Source organism: Schistocerca piceifrons, chromosome X (genome assembly GCF_021461385.2).
Source record: "Schistocerca piceifrons isolate TAMUIC-IGC-003096 chromosome X, iqSchPice1.1, whole genome shotgun sequence".
Lineage (NCBI taxonomy): Eukaryota > Metazoa > Arthropoda > Insecta > Orthoptera > Acrididae > Schistocerca > Schistocerca piceifrons.
Window position 1 is genome coordinate 352,476,671 of NC_060149.1, and position 24,965 is coordinate 352,501,635.

The window sequence follows — 24,965 nt, forward strand, 5'->3', positions numbered from 1 at the left end:
TCAACCACAAACTCAACATGTATTATAATTACCGATGAGATTCTACTTATTACCAATAGTCTTAATATTCATCGGATCCCTCATTTCTTCCGCCAGTTTCACAGCAGTGAAGCGAACTTGAGGAATGCGTGGTTCTGCACACCCATTACTGTCCATCATCTTCAAAATCAGGAGCAGAACTAGGCGCAGCAACTGCCTCCATTTTTCGCAATGCTACCAATAAATGGAAAGCTGATTACAAATCTCGCGCCGCGCATGCACCAAAGACAGAATTTTGTGTCTGATATACGTCCAACATTAACATCCCTACAAACCAACGAGATTATAATCGATTGAATGTAAGGCCAAACAAAGATTCTGTTCAAAATACGCACCAAAACGTGACGTCAGAGCACCCATGACGTCACGGGTCAAAGAGACGGCTCGTATCGAACAATTATCTAGCCCCGAGGGACGAAATGGAATCGTTATTCAAGAACTGTAGGCACTAGTCAAATTTCGTTCTTAAACTTCATACGAGCTCCGTACATGAGCGACCGGAATACATTCGTAAGAGCTGCAGATGATCCACGTTTACTAAAAAGGACCAAAAAAATTAAAATTTGATGCGCATGCGCATTGTGCTAAAAATCGACGCTACACCTGAGAAGCTAGCGTGTATGAATGTGTGTGAAAGTTCGTAGATGGAGTTAGTACACGTTAGGAATGTACGATTTCTTTACAAAGCGATACTGAAGTTGCACAGAGGATTACCAAAGGAACTGCAAATTATAGGAAATGGTTATGTCCGAGATGAATTCAAGAGACATAAAAGCTGTACTCCACATGAAACCGAATTGTTTATGTCCGAATGGACGGTAAGTTTGTCAATCAGCATTTCCAGTTTGAATTCAAATCCTATTCACATTGCAAATATCTGAATCCACATTTGTAGAAACCATTTTATCCTCTGATCGACAAAACGGAACCAAAAGGTTTTGCTCGTGTTTTATGGAAAACCATGGTTTATGAGTCGCAATACAAGTTAGCACCAATATTTGAACATTAGTTATTTAAAACTGTGGTATTTATCAGTAGCCTATGAATGCATGTCATGCTCATTCAGGTTATGAAAAATATTTTTTGTAGTCTCAACTGCAACTAGACGTTCACAGTTTTCCTCAAGTAATTATAGTTATCCATATCTTCGGGGATGTTATTCGTGTTCTGTTCTGTATCTCTTCTTTTTCATATAATGGAAAATTTTGATAGTGTGAATGAAATAAACTATAAATTTGTGATACATCTATCAACTGGAAGTAGTTGGCAAAAAAATTTGAGTTGTAAGTATACATATTGGCGGTTCTGGTAGTAGCTATTTGTGCTCCGTTCTGTCCAGTTTGTTAATCTACCTCGGAATGATTTACATTGTATTGGATTGGATTTTGTTCCTGGTTGGACATAAGAAATTAATGTTAAATTGATGTGATTTTAAGATGTGTTTGTGAGGCAGTTTTGAATGAACAGTTAATATGGATGGTACCAGTTTGTTTTCTAATAACTCGCGTAAATTTCCAGAGTCCAGTAGTTTAATATTTTAGTACCTGTGTCGTAAGTAAAAGCTGAATTTACAGACATGCGCGTCTATCATCTTATCTTGACGCTGCCTTATGACACAAATATCGTGCACAGCTCAGAAACTCAAGCAGAAAATTTTAAGCTTTATTAATGGGAGCTAGACAATACTCAAAGTATTAGGAACATAGATTGTTGGGAAATATAACGTGAGATTGCTGCTGATATAGGCAATGTTGCCCAGTTTCTATCGTTTTTTTTCTCCTTTTTAATCAGTTTTTCTTAAGACAATATTAAATCCAATGTCCATAAATTAGTTAATTTAATATCATCATAACCAACATAAATAGCAAATACTTTTTTTTTTATTATTTATCCCTCAGTGGATGTGGGAAGCTGATTGATGTACTAAGGAAAGTAAAAGCAGTAAACAGAAATTGAAATAACTAGATATTTAGTTGAAACAGAACATCAGTAGGTTACTTGAAAGTAAATTTAATGTGAGCCCAGTAATATTACTGATAAGAGGTTGCAAAGTTTTCCCCTGTAATATGAAATACTTGTGAACACAAAAGTACCTATGCAAAAATTACAACACAGAGAAGTAATTGTCAAACTCAGATAACACTATCAGCAATAGGCCTAAGCAGCTAAAATGGTGTAGAGATATCTATGTACAGCAATGTCCACTCTTGTATGACTAGAAATCAGAATTACATTGACCTCAAGAAAAGAAGTCAAATGAGCTGAAAATGTGAGAGAAAAGGCACACTACATAACGTAACTAACCTGTAGAGTAGAAAGCCAGCTGCAGCAGCTAAATTGCAGTAGTGTTTTAACACAGCACTATCTGAACATTCAAATATGTATTATCCCAATTGAAGGTGGGTGAAAGCCCAAAACACGTATTGACATAAATACAAACGCACAAAAAAGTGGTTGGTTGATGTATTTCTTAAAATAACTATAATTTTGTTCACGTGGACATATCCAAGGAGCTGGCACCAACGTTAAAGACACTGGACTTGCATTGGGGAGAAGGGGGGACTCAAATCCCCCATCCAGCTGTCCAGATTTGCATTTTCGTTGTTTCCATAAATCAGTTAAATGGCTAACTTCCTTTCCCACCTTGTCTTATATGAGCTTGTGCTCCATCTATAATGACCTCTTTGTTGACAGTCTGTTAAGCTCTATCCTTAATTCCCATTGTCACAATGGGCTGTATTGTTTCATCTGTAATATTGGCTTAGCACAGAAGCACTGGACCTGTGTTTGTCAACAGTTTACTGGCATTATATCCAGACTGGAATCAGCTATATCACATTTCAGTCTGTGTTCCAGTGATATCCATATTCATGTTAGATGATACTGTAATAATTCATTATAAACATATGTACTCCAACACCTACACGAAGTCCCAGGCTTTTCAAGTTAGAAGCAGCCCCCCCCCCCCCCCAAAAAAATATATATAAATATATATATATATATATATATATATATATATATATATATATATATATATACACACAAACCTTTAATGCTGGAAAAGATAACTCTGCCAGTTGTTTTCTTTCTCAGTTCAAAGGCTGGTTTGATGCAGTTCTCCACACAAGTCTGTCCAGTACAAGTCTCTTCATCTCTGTTTAACTACCTGAACGTACTTACATGTATTCGAGCCTTAGTTTTCCTTTACAGTTTTTATCCTGCACTCATTCCTCAATTACCTGATTGACGATTCCTTGATACTTAACAGGCTGCATCTATCGACTGAACCTTTAAAGTAAAGTAGTCATGAATTTTAGTTTTTCCCAATTCAAATCAGAACCATCTCACTAGTTATCTAATCTACTCATCAGATGCTAAACATTTTTCTGTAGCACCACACTTCAAGCAGTTCTATTCTTTTCATACCTGAACTGTACTGTTCACTTTTGTAGAAGGCTGCACTACAGAAAAATACCTTTACGAAAGACTTCTAATACAAATTTATATTAAACATTAACAAATACATCATTTTTTGCAACACTTTTCTTTCTGCTGTTTTACTAGCATGAATTTTATATCATCATTACTTTGGCCACCACTAGCAATTTTGCTGCTCAAATAACAAAAATGGTAATAAAACTGACCTGCCAGCATTTTTTTTTTTCCATCTCTAACCAAATTACAATGTCAGCATTGCCTTGTGTTTTGACATTTCTAGACTTTCTCCTTTTGTCAGTAATATTCAGTATCTCTTGTGTTAAACAATAATTTCTACTGGGCCATGTCTTTTATCTATTTCATCTCTTTAAGTTACTCATTCCCCTTCTATTGTGTTGACTTCACCATGATAGTCAATTATTGCCTAATGCTCCCTCAGAAACTCTCGACATCTTGCTCTTTCAATTTAGCCAGGTCCCATACCTTAATTTCTTACCTTTCCTCATGTTATTCAGTTTTAATCTTCATTCTACAATCAACAAATTATGATCAGAATCCACATCTGCCACTGGAAATGTCTGAGGACTTGACATCTTTTTTCAGAATTCTTTTGTTATAGTTACATAATTCGTCTGAAGCTTTCTGGAATCTCCAGGTCCCGTCCACATATACTGTCTTCTTTGATTATTCTTAAATCAAGTGTTAGCAATGAGGAAATTATAATATGTGAAAAATTTTAATAGACATCTTGCCTTTTCTTTCGTTTCCCTACTATTAAATTCCACTCTTCCATCACAAAAGTATTATCATTCTCTTAACTATATGAATAATTTTTTTATGGCATCAAGCATACTTTCAGTATCCCCATATCTCCGGAACTAGTAGGCATATAAAATTTGCATAAAGTGTCACTGCCAAGTAACGTATCTCAATGAATCTCGAATCATACACAGAAAAAACTGCTGCAATAATTACCGAAGGTAGCTGAAAGTAATATACAGAGATATGAACAAAAATGACACTTTTATTCAAAGACAGTAATTACACTAAAATCATGATTTATAGTGGTGCCCTTGATATTACAAAATGTAGGCCACACTTCTTAATAGGGTGGGCCACACTTGTCACACTTTGTCGTTCTTCCAGTTTTCCAATGACTCTTTCCAGTATGAAATCATCAAAATGTTGTCTCTGGGCCCTTCTTTTAATAAGGAACATCACTGCAGTGCACCATAATTGCTTGGAGAGTGATACATTCTTTTTTTTTTTCTCTTCCTTCAGCTCCACATTGGTACTGTAGTCGCGTTGACTTCAGACCATATGACATCCAACTTTTTGTGCATGACAGAGACCTCTGGCAACATATTCCCACATTTCTACTTCATTTCCATGAAGTACTTAACATGCTATGTTACTTTTATACATCTCTTCCTAATATATTGTGGAGCAGTGTATTTTGGCTGTGATAACATTTTTGCAGTGTTGGTGTTCTATTACTATTACTTGGCTTAAGGCATGTGTGATTGCCATGGACAGCATTCCATATTCTGTGGTGTGTTCCAATGCTGGTTGTAAGATTGGTAAGGAGCACTTCTGGTAGGACATGCCATTCCTCACTGTCTGGAGTTGACAATGGCTGGATGGTGGTGTGTGCATGTGGATATGCTACAATATGTCTTCCCAATAAATGCCACACCTGTTCACTGTGATTAAAGTCAAGGAACAGGCAGGCAAGTTGATTTGCTGAATATCCTTTTGTTCCAAGAGATCCTCCGCCTCTGCTCTTTTTATGTGATTATGCATTGTAATCCATAAAAATAGTCCAGACTGCATGCACCCCTGAAAGAATGCAGATGGGAAAGGAGCACAGCATCACAATAAGATTGACCGGTGAATGAACCATATTAAATGATTTGCTTGTCATTACGCCCATTCAGCAAACCTCGCCATATGAAGACAGGCTATATCAAGAATCACAACTGAGATTGAATATGCTCCTGTTTGCATGCTACCCCATTCGTCATTCTCCCAGTCCCTTTGCAATGCCTGGTATTTTTAATGCTCCCCGTGCATGTAAAACAGTGCTGCGAGAAATACCAAACTACTGGGCTACATTTGTCACACTTCATCTTCCTTCCAGTTTTCTGATAATTCTTTCCGGTATGAAGTATTCAGAATGTTTGCTCTGGGTCCTTTTGTAATAATGAACACCATCATAGAGCACTGTAACTGCTTGCTGATTGACACACAATGTTTTCTTCTGTTCCTTCAACTGCTTGGTAGTGTTGAGCCAGCTCCATTTGCTGCTATAGTCATGTTGACCTCAGACCGTTTGACGTACAACTTTCTGTGTACGACAGAGACCTCTGGCATCATACTCTCACACTTCTACTCATTTCCATTGAGTAGTTACCATGTTGCCTTGATCTGTCTCATCCTAAAGATTTGCAGAGCAGTGTATTTTGGATGTGGTAACCTTTTTATTATGTTGTTGTTGCATTCTGTCACTTGGCCTAAGATAAACTGCCTAATTTATTTATTATTTTTATACTGTAAAGTTCAGAGGAACTGGAATTCCCATATAGATCTGCAACAGTTTTAAGAGATATGTTTTTTCACTAGTATCATGGCCCCTGCAGTTTCTTCCTCACTCACTTCTGTTTTAAGGTATTTGTTTTTGCAAGTTCACACTCTGTGGTCCAAATATAAATGAAAACAATTTACTTTGTATCTACCATTCCACACAGAATTATATTATTGTGGGAATGAATTAGTGAAATTAGTGGTTGCTACCTTTCTACAGTGCCGGTAATGGTTTATTGAAACTTCCATTTGCTGTCATTAAGGTTCAGATACTTATTTCATTTATAGAAGGCATTTCACATGGTTTAGAATATGTTTCAATGCATAATCTCTTCTTAATTGGACAAGTGAAACAAAAATTCAGTGTTAAAAACAAATCTCAGCTTTAACTTTGCATAGCGTGAAAAAGTAATCACTGAATAGCAATCATGTTGTGAGCAATAATGGAGAGGAACTGGCTGTTAACTACTGTATTGCTGTAGAACTTTTTTGGCCAGTCTAACAGTGTCCTGTGGTGGGAAATTCAAACTGTTGAATTTTTAACAGTAAATGTCTTGCAGCATCTGCTACTGGAATTGGCTAAGCATCATGATTACACTTTCGTGCTTACTAAATTGTCTTTGTCTTTAGAGTCAACAGATACATAGTTCATTGCACACTTGACTGTAACTGAGTGAATTTACAGTGTAAGTATATTGCATGTTTGAGAGGTAACTACTCACACAACTCAGATGCAAATTCTGTTCTAAAATGGCAATTTAATTCAATAACAACAGTTCATAAGTGAAGTTAGCAAATCAACAATTGTACAGCCAGTACCTATCTTTAAATATTTAATGGTAATAGTCATGTTGGTGTGAATGATAAATCTTCTACCATCACCACTCTCATTCTCACCAACATTACCAACTCTAGCCCACACATCAGGATGGTGGTACAACTACAAGTGCACAATTTTCCGTTTCATAAACTTGCAGCATGCTACGTATCAGCTGGCATCATTGCTCTTTTTTGCTATAATACACCAGCCATTAAATAGCATTAATGCTGTCACTCCTTTACCAACGTTCTGGTGTTGCCTACAAAGGGCAACACGCTTCTATAAACTGAATACAAACATCGTTATTGTATATGAATCACTGTATGCAAGTAAATATTTTCCTTGTCATGGAAAAATTGAACACTGTATCACATTACGTAAATGTCAGTCTACTGTCATTAGCTATTACCCTAAAACTAAAACTATTTTGTTCTCATGACACTGCCAAAGCAAAACAAAAGCATTACAAAATGTGTGTGAAGAAATGAACTTTTTCAACTTGGCAAAATACAGGGTGCCCACTCGAAAAAGGCCCCACAAACATGCGTAGCAATTCTGCTGAAAATGTAATTTGTGACGTTTGACGTGGCAACACTGTGCACTCTTAAACATTGTTTGACAGAACGGTGTGTTTCCAAAAGTCCCTGTGACTGGGGCTCAGTGTTTAGTGACAATATATCACTATTTTGTCTAAGAACATATGTTTCTTGTAGAACAATATTGCATAGGCAAGTGTTTTTGTTTGTTGGACCTCTTTAGTGTTTGTCACCTTGTATAATCTGTTACTGATCTGCAAACAGTAAACAATCGTTAATACCTGTAGCAAGCAACCAATGATCATGAAACGTGAGATGAATCAGTTAATAAAAAGTTATCATATGGCAAAAAGCTTCTACATATTTAGAGGTCTGAAACTGTAATCTCATTCAAAGCAGTCTTTGTCATGTTGCTCATACTTTTACCCACTTGTCCACTGTTGGTCAAAAAACTTCTAGAGTAGTGTTTAGTTGGGCCACAACATTCTACAAAACATCTGCTTTTGACTTAAATTATATGTCATTTTACATCACTGGCAGCTTTGAAACACCAGAAAGCACACAAAGAATGTGATCAATAGAAGGTTGGCAAACCATGGAATTATTAAGTTTTCCCAAGAAAGTCTGGAGCAGATACAAATGATGGGCAGATGTTTAGGGCTTCATAACTTTAGCTACTGCAGAAGAAAATAAAATCAGTATGGGATTTCGTTAACAAAGATAGGGAAAGCAGCTTAACATAATGTTGGTGGTATTTATATTAACAAGATTGGGAACATTACATAATAGAGTATTTATATGGCAAATACTATTAGTTGTTACTTTTTGTACATAGATAAGGAAACTGATTTAGCTACCTGAGGAGAAAAATCAAAGCAGTACAATGAGAAAACGAACTTTGAAATGAATACTCCAGATGTCTGAAGTCTTACACTTAGTCAAAATTTTCAGTTTGCATTCCTGAGGGTCCTCCAAAAGGCAGCTCTCAGTGCAATCATATGTCCACCTTTAAGGAAATTGTACAACTCCACAAGATGCATGTCATATTCTACCTAACAGTCTGCTAAATCTTAAAAATTACACTGTGATGCTTTCGGCAAATTTTAGTGCATCATCATCACTGTGTAAGTCATTCTGCCATTTTGCAATGCATGAGAATATGGGATGAAATTCTTTTGGTGGAGTTTACATTGTTTATTTTGACAGAATTGTGTGGCAGACTGGGAGTTTAACCTGGAGACTTGCTTTCAACATGCCAACCAATTAAACCACAGCAATACACCCACAGAAGTTACAAGACTATCACTGACTATAATTGCTTCAGTCTGCATATATACCAGGGTTGCCACATGTTCTGGAAATCAGGGAATTTCAAACGTGTCAGGGAAATTTGAAAAAAAAACACTGTAAAAATCTCATTTTTGTCTCGGTAGACGTAATGGTTTGTTTATTGTGATGTCATGCACCATTGGTGGCTGGGTGCAGCTTAGTACGTGCACCACTTCCCTACTCCCTTATTCTTACTCCTTCTCCTATTTCTGCCATTCCACCCAGCTTGCAGTTAGTGCTGCCACCACTTCTTTCAGCTAGCTTAGCAGCTGCCGACGAGAGACAGGGAGGTGTGAGGAGTGGTTTGTTTGGATCTGATTCTCGGAGACAGTTGACACAGCGGCCAGAGACGGCAGTCATGTATGCACAAGTTGTCTCAGTGATTGTATGAATTTGTGTGTTGTTGTTCTCTGATGAAGGTTATGGCCAAAAATTTAGTTGTGAGAGTGTGATTATTTTGTGTGTGCCCGTCTGCGGCTCAGCAATCATCTTTGCTGTGAGTAACAACCTATTCTCATTCGTACTGATTCTCAGAGTATTTGTGCAACTTACCTGTAGCATGAATTGATCACCATGGTCTTATTTCATCAACATAATGTCTGTGACATGTGAATAGCTGGCCACATGAGTGGACTTTCATGACAGGCCAAAACCGCAGGTCATTCCTGCAGGTATCTCTGACAGACTGGGCCTGCCGATCTGAAGCCATTTGGTTCCCACTAATGTGCAGGCCCTGTCCGTCGGATCTAGTCTCATCAATTTGCCCGCAGTCTGTGTGTTTCTGTGTGTAGTATAATGCAGTGCATTTTCGTGGTTTATGCATGGACCCAGGACTGTGGTGCTCCTGGGCAGGCCAGAGGCCACAGGTGGTGAATTTCAGGAATTGTGACTGTCTCATCACAAGTACATTGTGCTGTGTGGCATTTTATAGACATTCTGTTTATTCTAGTACATTCTGGCACTTTGAAAGTAGTTTATATATTAGAAAGTACGGATGATAAGAAGAAGAAAGTTGGGTCAGTCGCTGGGAGTTTGTTTGCTGTGTACTTGTGTGTGTCTTGAAAGAAAAATCGCACAATACCTGTAAAATAGTAGACATAACACAGTGGGTAATAACTGACAACAACGAACATAGTAGAACCAACATTTTATTGGCAGTCACCTATAGTGTTGGTTTACACAGCTCTTCCAAGCCTTATGCATCTTTCAAGAGGCCTACTTTTTTCTGAGGTTATTTCTGAAATCAGTGAAGGTATTTTAAATCTGTCTTGCAGCTCCAACAAAATGCATATTTTTCATAAAATCAGTGGTCATAATGAAACATATATATCATTTCTTTCTTGCTTTCTCCATCTTGAAAACAGTTCATTATGAAAGAACTTGATATAAGTACTCAATATTTTTGCTCACACGTTTGGAAATAAAGAAGTCCTTATATTCTTTTGTCAATTTATACCTTTAGTTACTCTTGATCTCAAAATTTGTCAGAGAATAATGCTAATACTTGTCTGGAAATCAGGGAAAAATCAGGGAATTTCACTTGGGTAAACTTGTGGCAACCCTGATATACAAGGTGATTATAATTAAACTTTCAAAACGCAGTATAAATAACACCACTGGTCTGAATGACGTCAAATTGCAACTGAATATCATCAGAGGAGGAGGAAAATGTATGGCAGAAGAAAAAAATAGTGTGAAAATTGATCAATAGGTGGCACTGTATGTGTCAGAATATGTAAATGAAAACACCTGTCATGCGCATGGCCCATTGAAGTTGGTATAAACACATTGGGTACACAGCTTTTCCTCCTTTAGCATCTGCGATGTTTGTCATGACTGCCTCGATGCAGGATTGCGCTCTGCTTGTAAAGATGTATTACAAGAATGATGACTGTGTACACGTCGCTCTGCAGAAGTTCTGGACACTGAAGGGTTTCAAAAATGGCGTTGGTCCAGTGACCGCCATGGGTCGGGAGAAAATGATTCAGAAATTCAAAAAGACGGCTTCTTTTGGTGCACAACCTGGTAAAGGGAGGAAACAAATTGATTTGATGTCAGTGGAAGTAGCAGCCACAGCAATGCAGGAGGAGACTGGTGTGGTGTGCGAACGTGTAGTGCACGAAAAATTGCCTGAACATTGGACATACCCACGAGCACAGTGTGTAAAATCATACAAAACGTGCTTCTTTGCTATCCATTCAAAATTACACATGTGCACGAGTTGCTTCCTGTTAACCTGCCAGCTAGAGATACCTTAGGTATAGAATTTCTTGCTCGCATGGAAGTGGACAATGATTGGCCATGGAAGATTTTGCGGACAAACAAAGCCCACTTCCATCTGATAGGGTATGTCAATACACAGAATTGTCGAATATGGGCAATGGAAAATCCACCTGCAAATCAACCAGTACCACTTGAACCATTAATATTACTTCATGACTGATGTATTATAGTAAAATAGAGCAATGTTGCCAGCTGACATGTAGCATGCCACACACTCATGAAATGGAAAATGGTGCAGCACTTGTAGTTGTACCACCATATTGAGTTGTGTGTTTGAGATGGTGGTGTTGGTGAGGATGAGAGTGGTGGTGATATCAGATTTATCAATCACACAAACATGATTATCATAATTACATATTTAAAAGTAGATACCGGCTGTACAATTGTAAATTTGTTCACCTTAAATATGCTTCACTTGTGAACTGTAATTATTAATTTAAATCACATTTTAGAAGAGAATTTTTATCTGAGTTGTATGAGTAGTTAGCTCTGAAACATGTGTACCTAAATGGTGGTTTTGCTTAGTTACGGTCAAGTGTGCAATGAAGAACTATGTGTTGTTGGAAAAACAAAGTTACAATTTCATTTAGTAAGCGCGAAAGTGTAATGGAGATGCTTAGCCAACTCCATTGGTAGATAGACACAAATTTTGCATTACAGTGTGCTTTGCTGTAAAAAGTTGTGTGTGTGTGTGTGTGTGTGTGTGTGTGTGTGTGTGTGCATTCCCAGAAGAGTTACTTCATCCTGTGTATATCTTGCAGATAGACTATGAAGATAAAATTAGAGAGATTTGAGCCCACACATAGGCTTACCAAGTGAGTGTTGTTCCCATGAGCTACTTATGAGTAGAACAGGCAAAGGGGAAAGTGGCACTAGTACATAAAGTACCCTCTGTCACAACTTGGACACTATGATTAAGGTTCCTGTAGCTATCTAAATACACCCATAACACACAACAGCTCTGATTCTGACACATGTTCTTGGGGGGAAGGGGGCAGCATGGACATCCTCCACTTGACCTACTAACTTGTTCCTTGCGCTACCCTCGAAATATTAGAAATTTACATTCTTGTAATCATAGTTCAGAACTGAAAAGCCACACAAAATTAACAAAAGTAAAACGTTTAGTTTCCTCTTCGGCAAACCCTGACAAGCAGGGAAGGGGCAGCTCATTTAGTCTTTCAACAGTTTGAATTTCCCACCACAGGGCACTGTTAGACTGGCCAACAGGCTAAAATAAAGTTCCACAACAATGCAGTAGCTGACAATCAATTCCTTTCCATTCACTTGTGAATTATTGTCCACAACATGAAAGAATGCTATTCAGTGATCACTTTTTCATGTTGTGCAAAGTTAAAGCTGAGATTTGTTTTTAACACTGCCTTTTGGTTACTTAACATTGATTGAGATCAGTGAGAGCCATTCACCCAGTTAAGAAGAAATAATGCATTGAAATGCCTTCTTTGTTTGAACAGTAATGGCAACAACTGGGAGAAGTTCCAGCAAAACAATACCAGACAGTTCAAATTTAGCCATCACTAATTTAAGTAATTAATTCCTGCAATAGTATAACACTGTGTGGCATGTTAGGTAGAAAGTAAATTGTTTTCATTTACATTTGGATCACAGAGAGTGAACTTGCAAAGTGTGGAAGAAACTACAAAGGCCATGATACCAGTAAGACGGATCATATCTCTTAAAACACTTGCAGATCTATGTGGGAATCACAATTCTGCTGAATTTGATGACTTAAAAACAATAAATAAATAAGGCAGTTAATCTTGAGCCAAGTGATAGTGCAACGACAACAAAAACAACATAACCCCACCCCCACCCAAGGGGCTCACCACTGTTTGGTACGTTTGTGCTTGGCTACCACAGGGCCCCAGCCTTTGCAGCACCTTTTCCCTTCCGTGCTGTGTGACTATCATCCTGCTGTTCTTTTCCCCTCCCTTAGGCAACATGTCTGGGATATTTTTGGGAATGTATTCTGAATTTTCAGTAACCTGACACCAGAAGATCCCCTCCACTATATTTTCTTTCTCTCTCACTTTATTCTCCTTCTCCAATCCTTCCTCCGCTTCGGTGTTTGATGTTCCTCTTTGTTTCTTCTTCCATATTGTGCACTCCTGAAGGCCGGCCCATGTATTTGGCCTGTAACAGGTGACTGGTTAATGCATAATTCCCAGCCCTGCATCAACAGGTAAGGTTTGCACGTACCCCCTGGTACAGGCCAGGCCAGGCCCGGCCCAGGCAGGGGTGATTGCCTGAGCTGTTACCTTCCCAGATTACCAGTTGGTACCTCTGACAGGAGTTTGGGAGATGTGAAGGAAGGCGCATGCCATCAGGGATGCTGGTGATCATTCTCTCACTATGGGCATATCTTCTTCATCTCATCCTCCGTCTGTTAAATGTTAACAAAATGGGGCTAAAGATTCAAATACTCTACCAGCTGTACCTTGGTTCCTTGTGGTTTCACATTCTGAAGATGGTCAGTCGTTTGCTACGGTTAATCCGTATATTATTCAGAAATGTGTTGATGCAATTGCAAGCCCTGTGAAATCTTGCTCTTATTTATACAATGACACTTTGCTTTTGAAGACTAATTGTGATTCTCAAGTTTAACAACTGTTTGCAGCTTTGCTCCTCCATGGCTGTCCTATTCGTGTTGAGGCCCACCGAACACTGAGTTCTTTGCATGGTGTTATTTACACTAGGGTGCTCGATTGTCTGACCAAGACAGAAATCCAAATTTACTTCTCTGGTAAGGGCATCACTGTAGTCCACTGGGTGATAAAAAAGGTTGATGAATCTGTAGTGGCTGCACACGCTCTTATTCTCGTGGTTTGATAGAGTAGTTCTTCCATCAATGATTAAAGCAGGCTTTGAAGTCATCACGATCCGACCATACATTCCGAACCCGAAGCGTTGCTACCAGTGTCAACATTACAACCACACTTAAATGTCCGGTCGAAAACTGGCCAAATGTGTTACTTGTGCTAGGGATGCTCACAAGAGCAATTGCCCACATCCTTTTCCCCACTGTGTCAACTGCAGTGGTGACCATGGAGCTTCATCTCAAGAATGTCCTACTTGAACAGGGCATCCGGGAGATCTGGGTGAAGGAAAAAGTGCCTTGTCCTGTCACTGTCAAGTTACTGGCTAGCACTTACAGTACCGTTCTTCCTACACCTTGCTCCACAAAGGACACACCACACAGACTTGTGACTTCAGATTCAGCGCCACAATTGTAAAATCGCCCAATGTCATGATAGCATCCCCGTCTCCTCCTCTAACTGTGCAACAAACCACCAAATTTTCACCTCCGGCAGTGAAATCACCTGCTACACAACCGGCTGGCCGGAAAGGACAGAAGGAATACTCCCGCAAAGACTTTCTACGTCCCTCCAGCCAACAGACACCTGAGTCTTCATCTGCCAACCGCAGATACTCCAAGAAATCAGACGAAGGCAAATGGTCTTCTCCTTCGCCAACTTGGAGAGTGTCTTCAACGGTGTTGCTGTAGATACTCTCACCCGGCTGTCGTCCATTTAGCCGGTGCGCACCGCCAACTGTTTTTCTATCCTGGAATCCACAGACTGACGAGGGAGAATGCTGATGCATCTGTAGATGTCATGGAGCAAGATCCTCCAGCTTCTGTGCTGTAGCAGTGAGTCTTTGAAGGCAGCCACCAAGGTGACAACCCTTCATTTTTTCCCTCCCCATTGTGACACTCTTCCAATGGACCATTTGTGGCATTAGATCCAACAAGGATGATTTACGGTTGCTCTTGGAATCATGCCATCCACTTGTTTTCTGCCTCTCACATTTCTTTCAAGTCCACTTTGACCTCCACACCCCCTCTCCCGAGGGTGGTATCCCTTCTCTCCTGCTCATCCAGGATGAAGCTCATAGTCAGACTATCTCACTGAACACCCGGCTGCAAGCTGTTGGATTTTCCTTTCTCGCTTCACCTTTCCTCTTTGTACTGTCTACACCCCTCTGTCAATCAATGTCACCAGGGCAGACTTTCTCCAGCTTATTGGGCAATTCCCTTGCCCCTTTTGTTGCTCGTTGACTTTAATGTGCACCATCCCCTTTCCGGCTCTCCCAGAATCTGTCAGTGTGTGCACTCTTGGCTGACCTAGTCAATCAACTCAACCTCATCTGCCTTAACACTGGAGCACCCACATTACTTTCAGACTCAACACACACCTATTCCCATTTGGACTCCCGTGCTCTCCACATTTTTAACCATCATCCTACAATGGCGAACTGCATTTCTTATAAACAGTTCCCTGCACATTGTCATTACATTCTTTGGGATAGCAAAAAAGCTAGCTGGATTTCATTTACTAGTTCTTTTTAACAGTTCCACTCCCTCTTCCGTCATGTAGACCAACCTCCAATAGCTCTTTGAGAGCAAGCTCCATTCCCCAATTTCCATTCTGACCATGGCAAATGATGTCATTGTCGACACGATTGCTATCTCCAACACTTTAGGCCACTATTTTGTGAAGATTTTGAGCTTCACCCTCTATTACCCTGCCTTCCTCCATTGCAGATGAGTGGAGGCGGCTCAGGTGATACCCTTCTCCTCTCAAATTCATGAATGCTACAGTGCTGCTTTTACTACGTAGGAGCCAGATCATGCTCTCACTTCCTCCCAATCTTCTGCCCCAGGGCCGGACAATGTTAACATTCAGATGTTGCAGCACCTTTCTCTTGTGGGCAAGCACTTTCTCCCTTATGCGTACAAATGCCTCTGGGCAGATGGCACGTTGCCCAGAAGCTGGTGTGAAGCCAGGCATACCCATACATAAGCCCAGTAAGGACAAACACCTTCCATCTAGCTACCACCCCATTTCTCTCACCAGCTGTGTTTGGAAGGTGGTGGAACATATGATTCATGCCTAGCTGGTATGGTGGCTTGAGCCTCGCAGTTTATAACCACTACACAGTGTGGATTTCAAGCAGGCTGTTCTGCAGTTGATAATATCACTTTGTCAACCCATGTCAGTGTCAACAAAACTGGGAGGGGGGTGGGGGGGAAGGGAGCAGGATAGCAGGGAGGGAATCGGTATGGAAGATGTACCTTAATACCCAGAATATGCTGTCATCAGTGCATATAAGTAAAGGAACGGTAATATTTGGAGTGTCTAAAATTCGGTTTATGGTTTTCAGTCGCCCTTACCATTATATTTAGTGCTGTGAAACAGTTTATACTATTCGGTAAGTTGCCTCAAACATTATACCATATCTCAGGAAAGATGGTGCCTTTAGGTAGTATCAGTCTAAGTTATTTGCATTGATATACGTCAGATCAGTATTATAATGCAATAGCTTAATGTACTTAATTTATTACTGATGTAGTTTGTAGGCGTTCCACTTTAAATTTTCCTGAATTTGTGTCCCAAGGAAGGTGGCTTATTAAACAGATTTATAGAGAAGTGTGCTACATGTTTTTTTGTAAGTGGTAGAGGTATTCATTTTACAAGAAGATTGTGGAGAATGTGCAGATGCATGTGTGTGGTGTATGTATGCACGAGCATGTATGTCTATTGTTGACGAAGACCTTAATGGCTGAATGCTTTAATTGTGAGAGTCTTTCTGTTGTGCCTATCTGCGACTCAACATCTTCGCTATATGGTGAGTAGCAACTTTCCTTCTCATATATTGTTACTTATCCTTTGTGATTAATTTGTATTATTTGCTCTGTGGGCCTTCGCCTAGTCACGAATCAACCCCCTAATAACTATACATTCCAATGTTGAAAATTTATGTCATGTAAAATATTTCAAGAAAATGCTGTATTGGTGGTAGAAAATGGAGTCTTGATTGCAGTAGATAGAAAAGAGTTCATTAAATCAGTTTATTTAGATGTATAACTTAAGAAAGCATGTCAGGTACTTAAAACAAAATTGTTATTTTCTTTCTCTGTACTTACTCGTGCTTATTTTGAAAACTAACTGTATTTTGGATACAGGCACAGACACAATTACATAAATTTTTACATCGTTCTTGATGCCGTTCTTAAGATGCAATTTCAGTGAGGTGACTTCACATAAATCAAGCTGAATTTCTCTCAAGGGAGACCCCTTTAATGTAAATGAATGCAACCATATCCAGTAGCTTGGTCATTGATGACTCCCTGCCCTAAACAGTAGTGACTCCAATAAGGCAGCCAGCACCGCACGACTCGATTGCACATGCGATCAGAATCATTGTCACTATAATTCAACTTAATCTATGGCAGTTTGACAGTGTAAAGCAGATGATTAACAGCTCAGTGAATTAGTACAAGAACATCCGAGCATGTACAACTCTAGACACCATTAAAACAAGCATTACTCTTTTTAAGAAAAAAAGATTAGCTTTCCAATATTTGATTTTACAGTTATGTCACTGTCAGTGTCTTCCTCCTATGAACCAGTATCTACCAGTGCAAATTTGCAGTTAGCAGGTTAGCATATAAAAACCAGTAAGATCAGAGAAAAAAATCTTTCTTGTTGAAAAATTGAGAGCCTCTTTTGCAGTGCATGTTTTCCATCCACTGCTGAAATACAGTTTAAAATATTACTGCTCACTTGAGCATCCAAAATGCCATGTCATTTTTCCAGGCAGGGAGATCCATCTCCAACAGAGGCCCAGGGCTAAATTCAGTCACAGTTCACACACAAGGTCTCTGCTCTGAACTCCAGCCATACCCACTGTCACATGTTATTAGGGAGTGATTACATATGCCTCTGGGGTATGTACTCTATCCTCAGATCTGTCTCAGTGTATTCTTTGGATCAAAAGACTCTGTTAATACCATGGTTTTCCGTCGCCTGCTCCAGGCCATCCTTGATTCCTTTCTGGGTTTGGAAGTGGTATGCACTGTTAGTTGTACAGTCAACAAATAAAGTGGTTTTGCCTAAGCATGTGCAGAGTGCAGTGAACTATGCTCCTTGCCAAACAAATACAGTGTATTCACTGTAGAATTAGTGGTCATCACCAGCACCCTCAGCCACATTTGTTCTTGCACAGGCAAGATGTCCTTGATTGACAGTGACTCCCTGAGTAGTCTTCAGGTGATAGACCAATGTTAACCTTGACACCCATTGGCTGCTACTATCCACAATCTCCTTTTTGACCTCCACCAAGCTGGATAGTCAGTCGTATTAGTATGGATCTCGGGTAACATTGGGTCCCAGGTAATGAACACACTGACTGGTTGGCAGAGTTGGCTACCATGATGCCAACTTTGGAGATGGGGATACTGGAACCAGATTTCGGTCAACTGTACGCCATCAGTTGTTGGGGGCTTGGAACATGGAGTGTGTCCTGGTTTCACTGAATAAACTGCAAATCATGTGGCAGTATTCCTTTCATTCTTCTCGCAGGGACTCTACTGTTCTGTCAGCTTCACATTGTCTGCATCTGGCGGCTGACCCATGGTAACATCCTCCAACGTGAATATTCACCTACTGTCAGTGTGATGTCTGTCTGGCAGTGGCCCGCTTGTTACTAAACTGCCCTAATTTGGTCATGTTTATTTTACGGCAAAACCTTAAACTTGCTGACACGCTGCTTCTGGTTCTAGTGAGCAATGCCAAAGTGATTGATCTGGTATTACGTTGTACCTGCGAAAGTGGTTTTTATTCAACTCTGAAATAGGCCACAGTAGCCTTATCAGCTGCTTGAGGGATTGGGGGGATGCCCACTCTCGTGCTCGAACCCAGGGCGCCCATGGTTGCCCTTTCTCAGTGGTCTGACCTGCCTCCTGCCCTTCCCACCCTTTTAATTCCTCTTATCCTTTTACATCTGTCATTGATTTACTGTCTCATCATTATTGTTCTAGTTCCTAATATTTTTAACAACTTGTCCATGTTGCTGTTTTTCTCGTGGTAAAGGAGGTTGTGGAAACATCAGGCAGATGCAGGTGGTACATCTCCCATTGTATGACATGTCTCGAGGGCCTCCAATGGCTTTCTGGGTGGGGCAGCTCTCCCACCTGCAGTCTTTTACCCCTCTCTCACTTCTGTCTCTTGGTTTTCATGGTTCTCTGGTAAATCAAGCCCATCAGGATTTGTTTTTTGTATCCATTCTGGCTGGGAACACTTCTTAACTTTACACACAAAGGACTGAGGAACCAGTGACCTCATAGTTTGGTCCTTTAAACCACATCCATCCATCTTCTGCAATCTCTTCCAAACAGTTCATTGCACGATCAGCTAGAACTTAATCTGTTATGGACCTAAGCCACCAAAGATGCCATTCTTATAGATCCAAAAACAAATTCATGAATGCCAGTATGACCCCTTGTAACTAAAAAAAAAACAAAAAAATGAGTAAATAGTGTGTCTATTACATTATAGTGTGTACCTAAAGTGTCATCATGTTACACATTTTTAGTATCCATACTACATGTGCACCTGAACGAGAGGTGGTTCCTTCGTCTCTACTAAACCAAGGTTCCTTGTGTAGAACAATGAAAATTTACTAAATTTATTTTGCCAGTCCCTCTTCATTTAGCAAATTATGGAGAGGTTCAATCGAAAGATGGCAAGTTCTACACAGCCCCAAATGTTACTCTCCTGTAAACAACTTGATGCTGTATCTGTTGCCGTCATATCCCATAAGAACCTCAGCATGGTACAGGAATTAATTTTCACCAATATCTAATGCTGCAGATGCATGAAGAACTGCATGAGCATTTGGAGAGGAAGAGATCCACTTCATATGTTGCTTACATCAAGATCCACCAGACAACAAGGTAGACACTAGGGTATTCATCCTCCCTTTTGAGGTGAATTACCTTCCAGAGAAGGTCAAAATTATGTTACTGCTGTGATGTGAAGCAGTATTTCCCACCTGCAATGCAATGTTCTTAATGCCAGCAGTTTGAACGCATGTCTTCCCAGTTTAAATGCAACCCAATTTTTGGAGACTGGCCAGCCACTTAATGGACATGCACCATGTATGCTACCACCTCTCTGTGTCAAATGTTGGGACACTACAACCCACCTCCCCCTCCCCCCTCCCCACCCTCCCAATCCTCAAAATGTGCTAACCTTCTCAAGGAAAGTAAAATCCAGGAAAGCTCATAAATAATGACTGTTTGTATCCAGTCTAAATGATAACAACTTTTGGCACTATCGTGGCCAGGTCGTCAGCAGTATGTGGCGTACTTACTTCCTTGATGTTGACATCCGGTGGTCACATAAATAAACCTGTTTTGTGGTTCCTGCACTTGGCACCTTGTTAGGGAACCCCTTCCCACATCCGGCTGGAGAAATAGTATCCTTCACTGGTAACAGGACTCCCTCTCGGAAACACTTTCCCCAGAAATCCTAAATACAGAGACATGACACCAGCCAGTGGCTGAAGGATCCATGGACTGTATCCCAGGATGGCTCTGCTCTTCTTCCATTCCTACACCTGAAGTGAATAAGCCCTCATAAGAATTTCATCATCAAAAGTTGTGAAAGAAAAGAATAATAATCTCAGGAGGAAGTTGATCCAGTGGCACAGAGGCATCAAATCCCCCATGTTGTCCCAAGAAACCTTCAACGTGATGATCCAATGGAACTGCAATGGATATTACTGTCACCTGTAAAAACTGCAACAGCTAATTTCTTCTTCTTGTTCAATCTGTGTCGCTCTCAAGAAATGCAATTCGCTGATCATTCTTCCACTCCTATCATGCGTTCTGTTGGAACTGTTCTGGCCGCAAGAGAGCATCTGGAGGATGGAGGGGCCTTTACACAGGTTTGTTATTGTCAGAGAGCGGATTTCCCACTGCAACACATTGGAAGCAAAAATAGTGTGAGTGCAAACCACCCCAGCAATCACTATTTGTAACATTTATTTACTTTGAATCTGGACACTTATTTACCTTCAGGTGACTACCTTAATCCAACAACTCTCTCTCCTTTTTCTTACTTGGGGATATCAGCATGCACCACCTCCTGTGGGGAAGCACCACTTCATTTGCCCTTCTGATTAAGAAGTGCCTTTCTGATCTTGATTTCTGTGTCCCCAATTATGGTACTCCTACCAATTTATGTGCCACCCACAGCACATCATCTGCTATCAACCTTAAGATCTCTTCCACAAATCTGATGGCTTTGATATAATGGTCTCTGCATGATGATCTCTGACAGTGACCACTTTCTGGCTCTTCGGAGAGCCCACTTGTAGTTGTATACCTCTGCTGCCACCTTAGTACCCTCTGTCAGATTGCATTGAAGAAGCTGTGGGAGATGTCTACAGTGCAGTTGCCCACACTCCTGGGACTGCTATACGCCCTTTCTATGGGCCCACTCTGCAGTTGACTGGTGTCAAGGTGAACTGAACACATTGAAACTACTATTCACTATCATCAAAGGTCCTACCAATGTCCCTAGTGAAATCCCTCACAGACCACACTCACTGCTTCATTCTAAGATTCACCATCTAATTAAACTCAATAAGAAGGAATACTGGGGAAATGTGTTCACATCTTCATCCTAGGTTTGGGCTAAGCTCTGTAGTCTCCTGGCCCACTAAAAACTAACAACTGTTCTGTCTCTTTCTTCATGGTGGTATTTTTACTGATGCAGGGGTTCATGTTGAGCACTTGTGATCCACTTTACAACAGCATTGGCGTCATCTTCTAACCTCGCAACCTCCAAACGCACAAACTGAAAGTTGAATACATGTACCTATCCTTCAAACACCCCCCCCCCTTCCCCCCAAAAAATCACTCAAAATTATATAATGAATCTTTCACTGCCTGGGAACTGCTTCAGGCTCTTGATCACTCTGACCACATGATACAACCCCCAGACCCTGATATGATTCATAACATGACGACCCAACATCTGAAAGTTACTCAAAGATTCATCTACTCAGAATCTTCAACCATTTATGGCTAGAAGGTATTTTCTCTTCGCAGTGGTGGAATACTACAGTCATCCCAATCCATAAGACTGGCAAAAACACAGTGTTTATCGACAGCTACTGACCTATTAGGCTCATCAACATGCTCTGTAAAACTACTTGAAAGGGTCACAGCCTAACGATTGTGCTAGGTTCTCAGGTCATAGACCATTTTGTTCCCCCTATCAGTGTGGTTTCTGGGATGGACAGTCCACAACCAAACATCTGCATAGGTTGGTAACAGCAGTCTTAACAGGCTTTTACGTAATGGCAACACCTCATTGTAGTCTTCTTTGGCCTACATAAGGCATAGAACAGTGCTTGGTGCCATCACATTTTACCAACCCTCCATGACTGGGGCATTCAAGGCTCCCTACAAATCTGGTTGTTTTAGTACATCACTCAGGTACCCATGAGTCCAAGAGAACAGCATTCCGGATGGCTCCATGCTGAGTCTTAACACTCTTACTCATCAGAATCAATGGGCTAGAGAGCAAAAGGAATGCTCCTGTGCTGTATGTTGACTGATGTCAGTAGCTGGGCAGCCAATCCATACAGTCAGTCATCTACAAAAAAGTAACACATTAATAATAAGTTTATTTACACTATGTATGCTCAATAATTGAATTGTGTATAACTTTGAATGCTGTATGTTCTTCTTCAGTGCTGAGTTATATGAAAATGATAGTAATCTTATTGACAGAACCAAATGGCCTAGAATGATTATTCGCTTATATAAGTGTTTGAATATTAGTAATGCTTCTTAGTTTCGGGCTAATGTATATAAATTGCCCTCATTGCAGCCTTCTGTACTGATGTTGATAAGTCCATTTAGAGGTCATGTGAATTTGTGTCTTCTGGTGACATGTATGCTTGGTGGCCCTCTTCGGAGACAGTGTGATGGAGGGCAGCTTCGTCCAATGGCACCCTGAGATTTAAAAGTGGCATCTCTTGCGTAGTTGTGAGTGTTGCACTGGGTGCATTTGACATAGATGCCGTCGTTACTGTGTCAACATTTTTTTTTCTATTTGGGATAGCATCCAATCAGTAGTCCTTGCTGTACACCAACTCATAGGAGCCTTTGCACTGCATCCTCTTTCCCCACAACTTCAAATTCTCCCCCACAAAAACGCGACTCGTGCAGTTCCCCAATCTGATGGGGCCGATGACCTCATTGTTTGGTCCCCTCCTCAAAATCAATCAATCAACCAGCCAAAATACACTGTGTCCACACTTCAATCTGTTTATAAAATTGATAAATGCAACTGTGAACATTTAGTCTCAAAGTTCGCGAACCTGAAGCCCCATTCACTACCACTGTACTGAAGTGTCATTTCATGACCCAATCTGCTTATATTGACTGGAACATTTAAAAGGCTGCCACCTTGTGGTCCATTTGTTGCTTTGGAGGCAGCATGTGGATATGTACATCACAGAGTGACTGAAAGTCACTGCATAGAAAGTAGCACAAGCAGCTTCAAACTTATGGCTCTCATTGCATGTCTCAAATTGCACAGCTGAAATCATCTTGGCTGCCACATTGTAATTACACCGTTAAACAGACGTTTTAGGTTTGTCATTTTCAGTTTGTGTGGATATTTGACACTAGATACTGATCAGTTGTGAAGTCTGTATAAGGGGGCTTGTCAGCTGCAGACTTCTCAGATATGTTTACAAAGGAAACTTTGTTGCATGTATATATGTGCAACCTTGTTGCTGTTAGCTAAACGTTTCCTGTATAAATCACTCAGATGCCCTTACCAAAGTTTTTCAGCACATTCATCTTCTTGTAGTAATAAAACTTGGAGCATAGAATTTGTAATTCATATTCTGTTGGTACTTGACGATGGCTGTATCAAAATATGTAAGACAGACAATCACTGTAATCTAACTAAAAAACATTTATTCATTTACAAATACATAATCTGGAATCTTATCAGCACCAGAAGAAACTTTCTAATTTAGTTCTCCAATAACCCTCCTCTCACCATTTCCTAGACCGAGCGAGGTGGCGCAGTGGTTAGACACTGGACTCACATTCGGGAGGACGACGGTTCAATCTCGCGTCCGGCCATCCTGATTTAGGTTTTCCGTGATTTCCCTAAATCGCTCCAGGCAAATGCCAGGATAGTTCCTTTGAAAGGGCACAGCCGACTTCCTTCTCCATTCTTCCCTAATCCGATGAGACCGATGACCTCGCTGTCTGGTCTCCTTCCCCAAAACAACCCAACCCAACCATTTCCTAATCGTGTGGCGATACAAAAAGTGTGTTTCATTTAAAGTGCTTTTTCTCTCCATCGTGCAATGCAGTTACTGAGATGTTAAATAAATCACAGTTGTATATTAAGGTTGCGTGACTGTGCCCACATGGTCGTGCTGTTGCACGTGTGTACCAGAGAGAGAGAGAGAGAGAGAGAGAGAGAGAGAGAGAGAGAGAGAGAGAGAGAGAGAGAGAGAGAGAGAGACTTAATGCAGGCCTTCTCTTTTTTATTGCAGAAATATGCTGTCTCCCTTGCTGAACAGTTGAAGCTAAAAGGAGTTAATATGAAACAGTTCGGTGCGCAGTTGGATGAGGACCGCATCGAGCAGATGAGAGATGACCAGCTATACCAGTTGTATGAGCTAATGGTTGCTGCGAAAGGAGAAAATGCAATTGAGCATCAATAAGTTGACTGCTTAGCATTGATATGGTTGTGATTATAAAGATTTGAACTGCTGAAGGTATACCACAAATAATATAAACCAACAGGTTTAGAGATCCCCTCACATCAGTGTTCAATGTTATGCTAACATGAGTACAACTGTAGTGAATACTTGAAATGTTTGTTTTGATCTATCTGTTATCTCAAAGGAGATCAGAATCCCTTTGCTATGAATATTACAGGGAAGACAGGGCCTGTTCCAGCAATTTTGACATGGAATAGTGTTTGCTGACAAAGAAAAGTGTGCCTTTGTTTTCAAATTCCTATATAGTTGTTATTTATGCAAGCATTGTTATCTGCTTAAAATAATAAATTTTATGAAACAGTAAA

The 24,965-nt window shown here is 40.3% G+C and overlaps 1 protein-coding gene across 1 annotated transcript; it reads left to right on the forward strand.

The window, feature by feature from the left end:
* Positions 1 to 439: 439 nt before the first annotated feature.
* LOC124721727 (succinate dehydrogenase assembly factor 3, mitochondrial) lies at positions 440 to 24,965 on the forward strand. Its single transcript, XM_047246827.1, has 2 exons — positions 440 to 857; positions 24,430 to 24,965. Exons 1-2 carry the CDS (start codon positions 684 to 686, stop codon positions 24,598 to 24,600), a joined length of 345 nt encoding a protein of 114 aa, XP_047102783.1. The 5' UTR covers positions 440 to 683; the 3' UTR covers positions 24,601 to 24,965.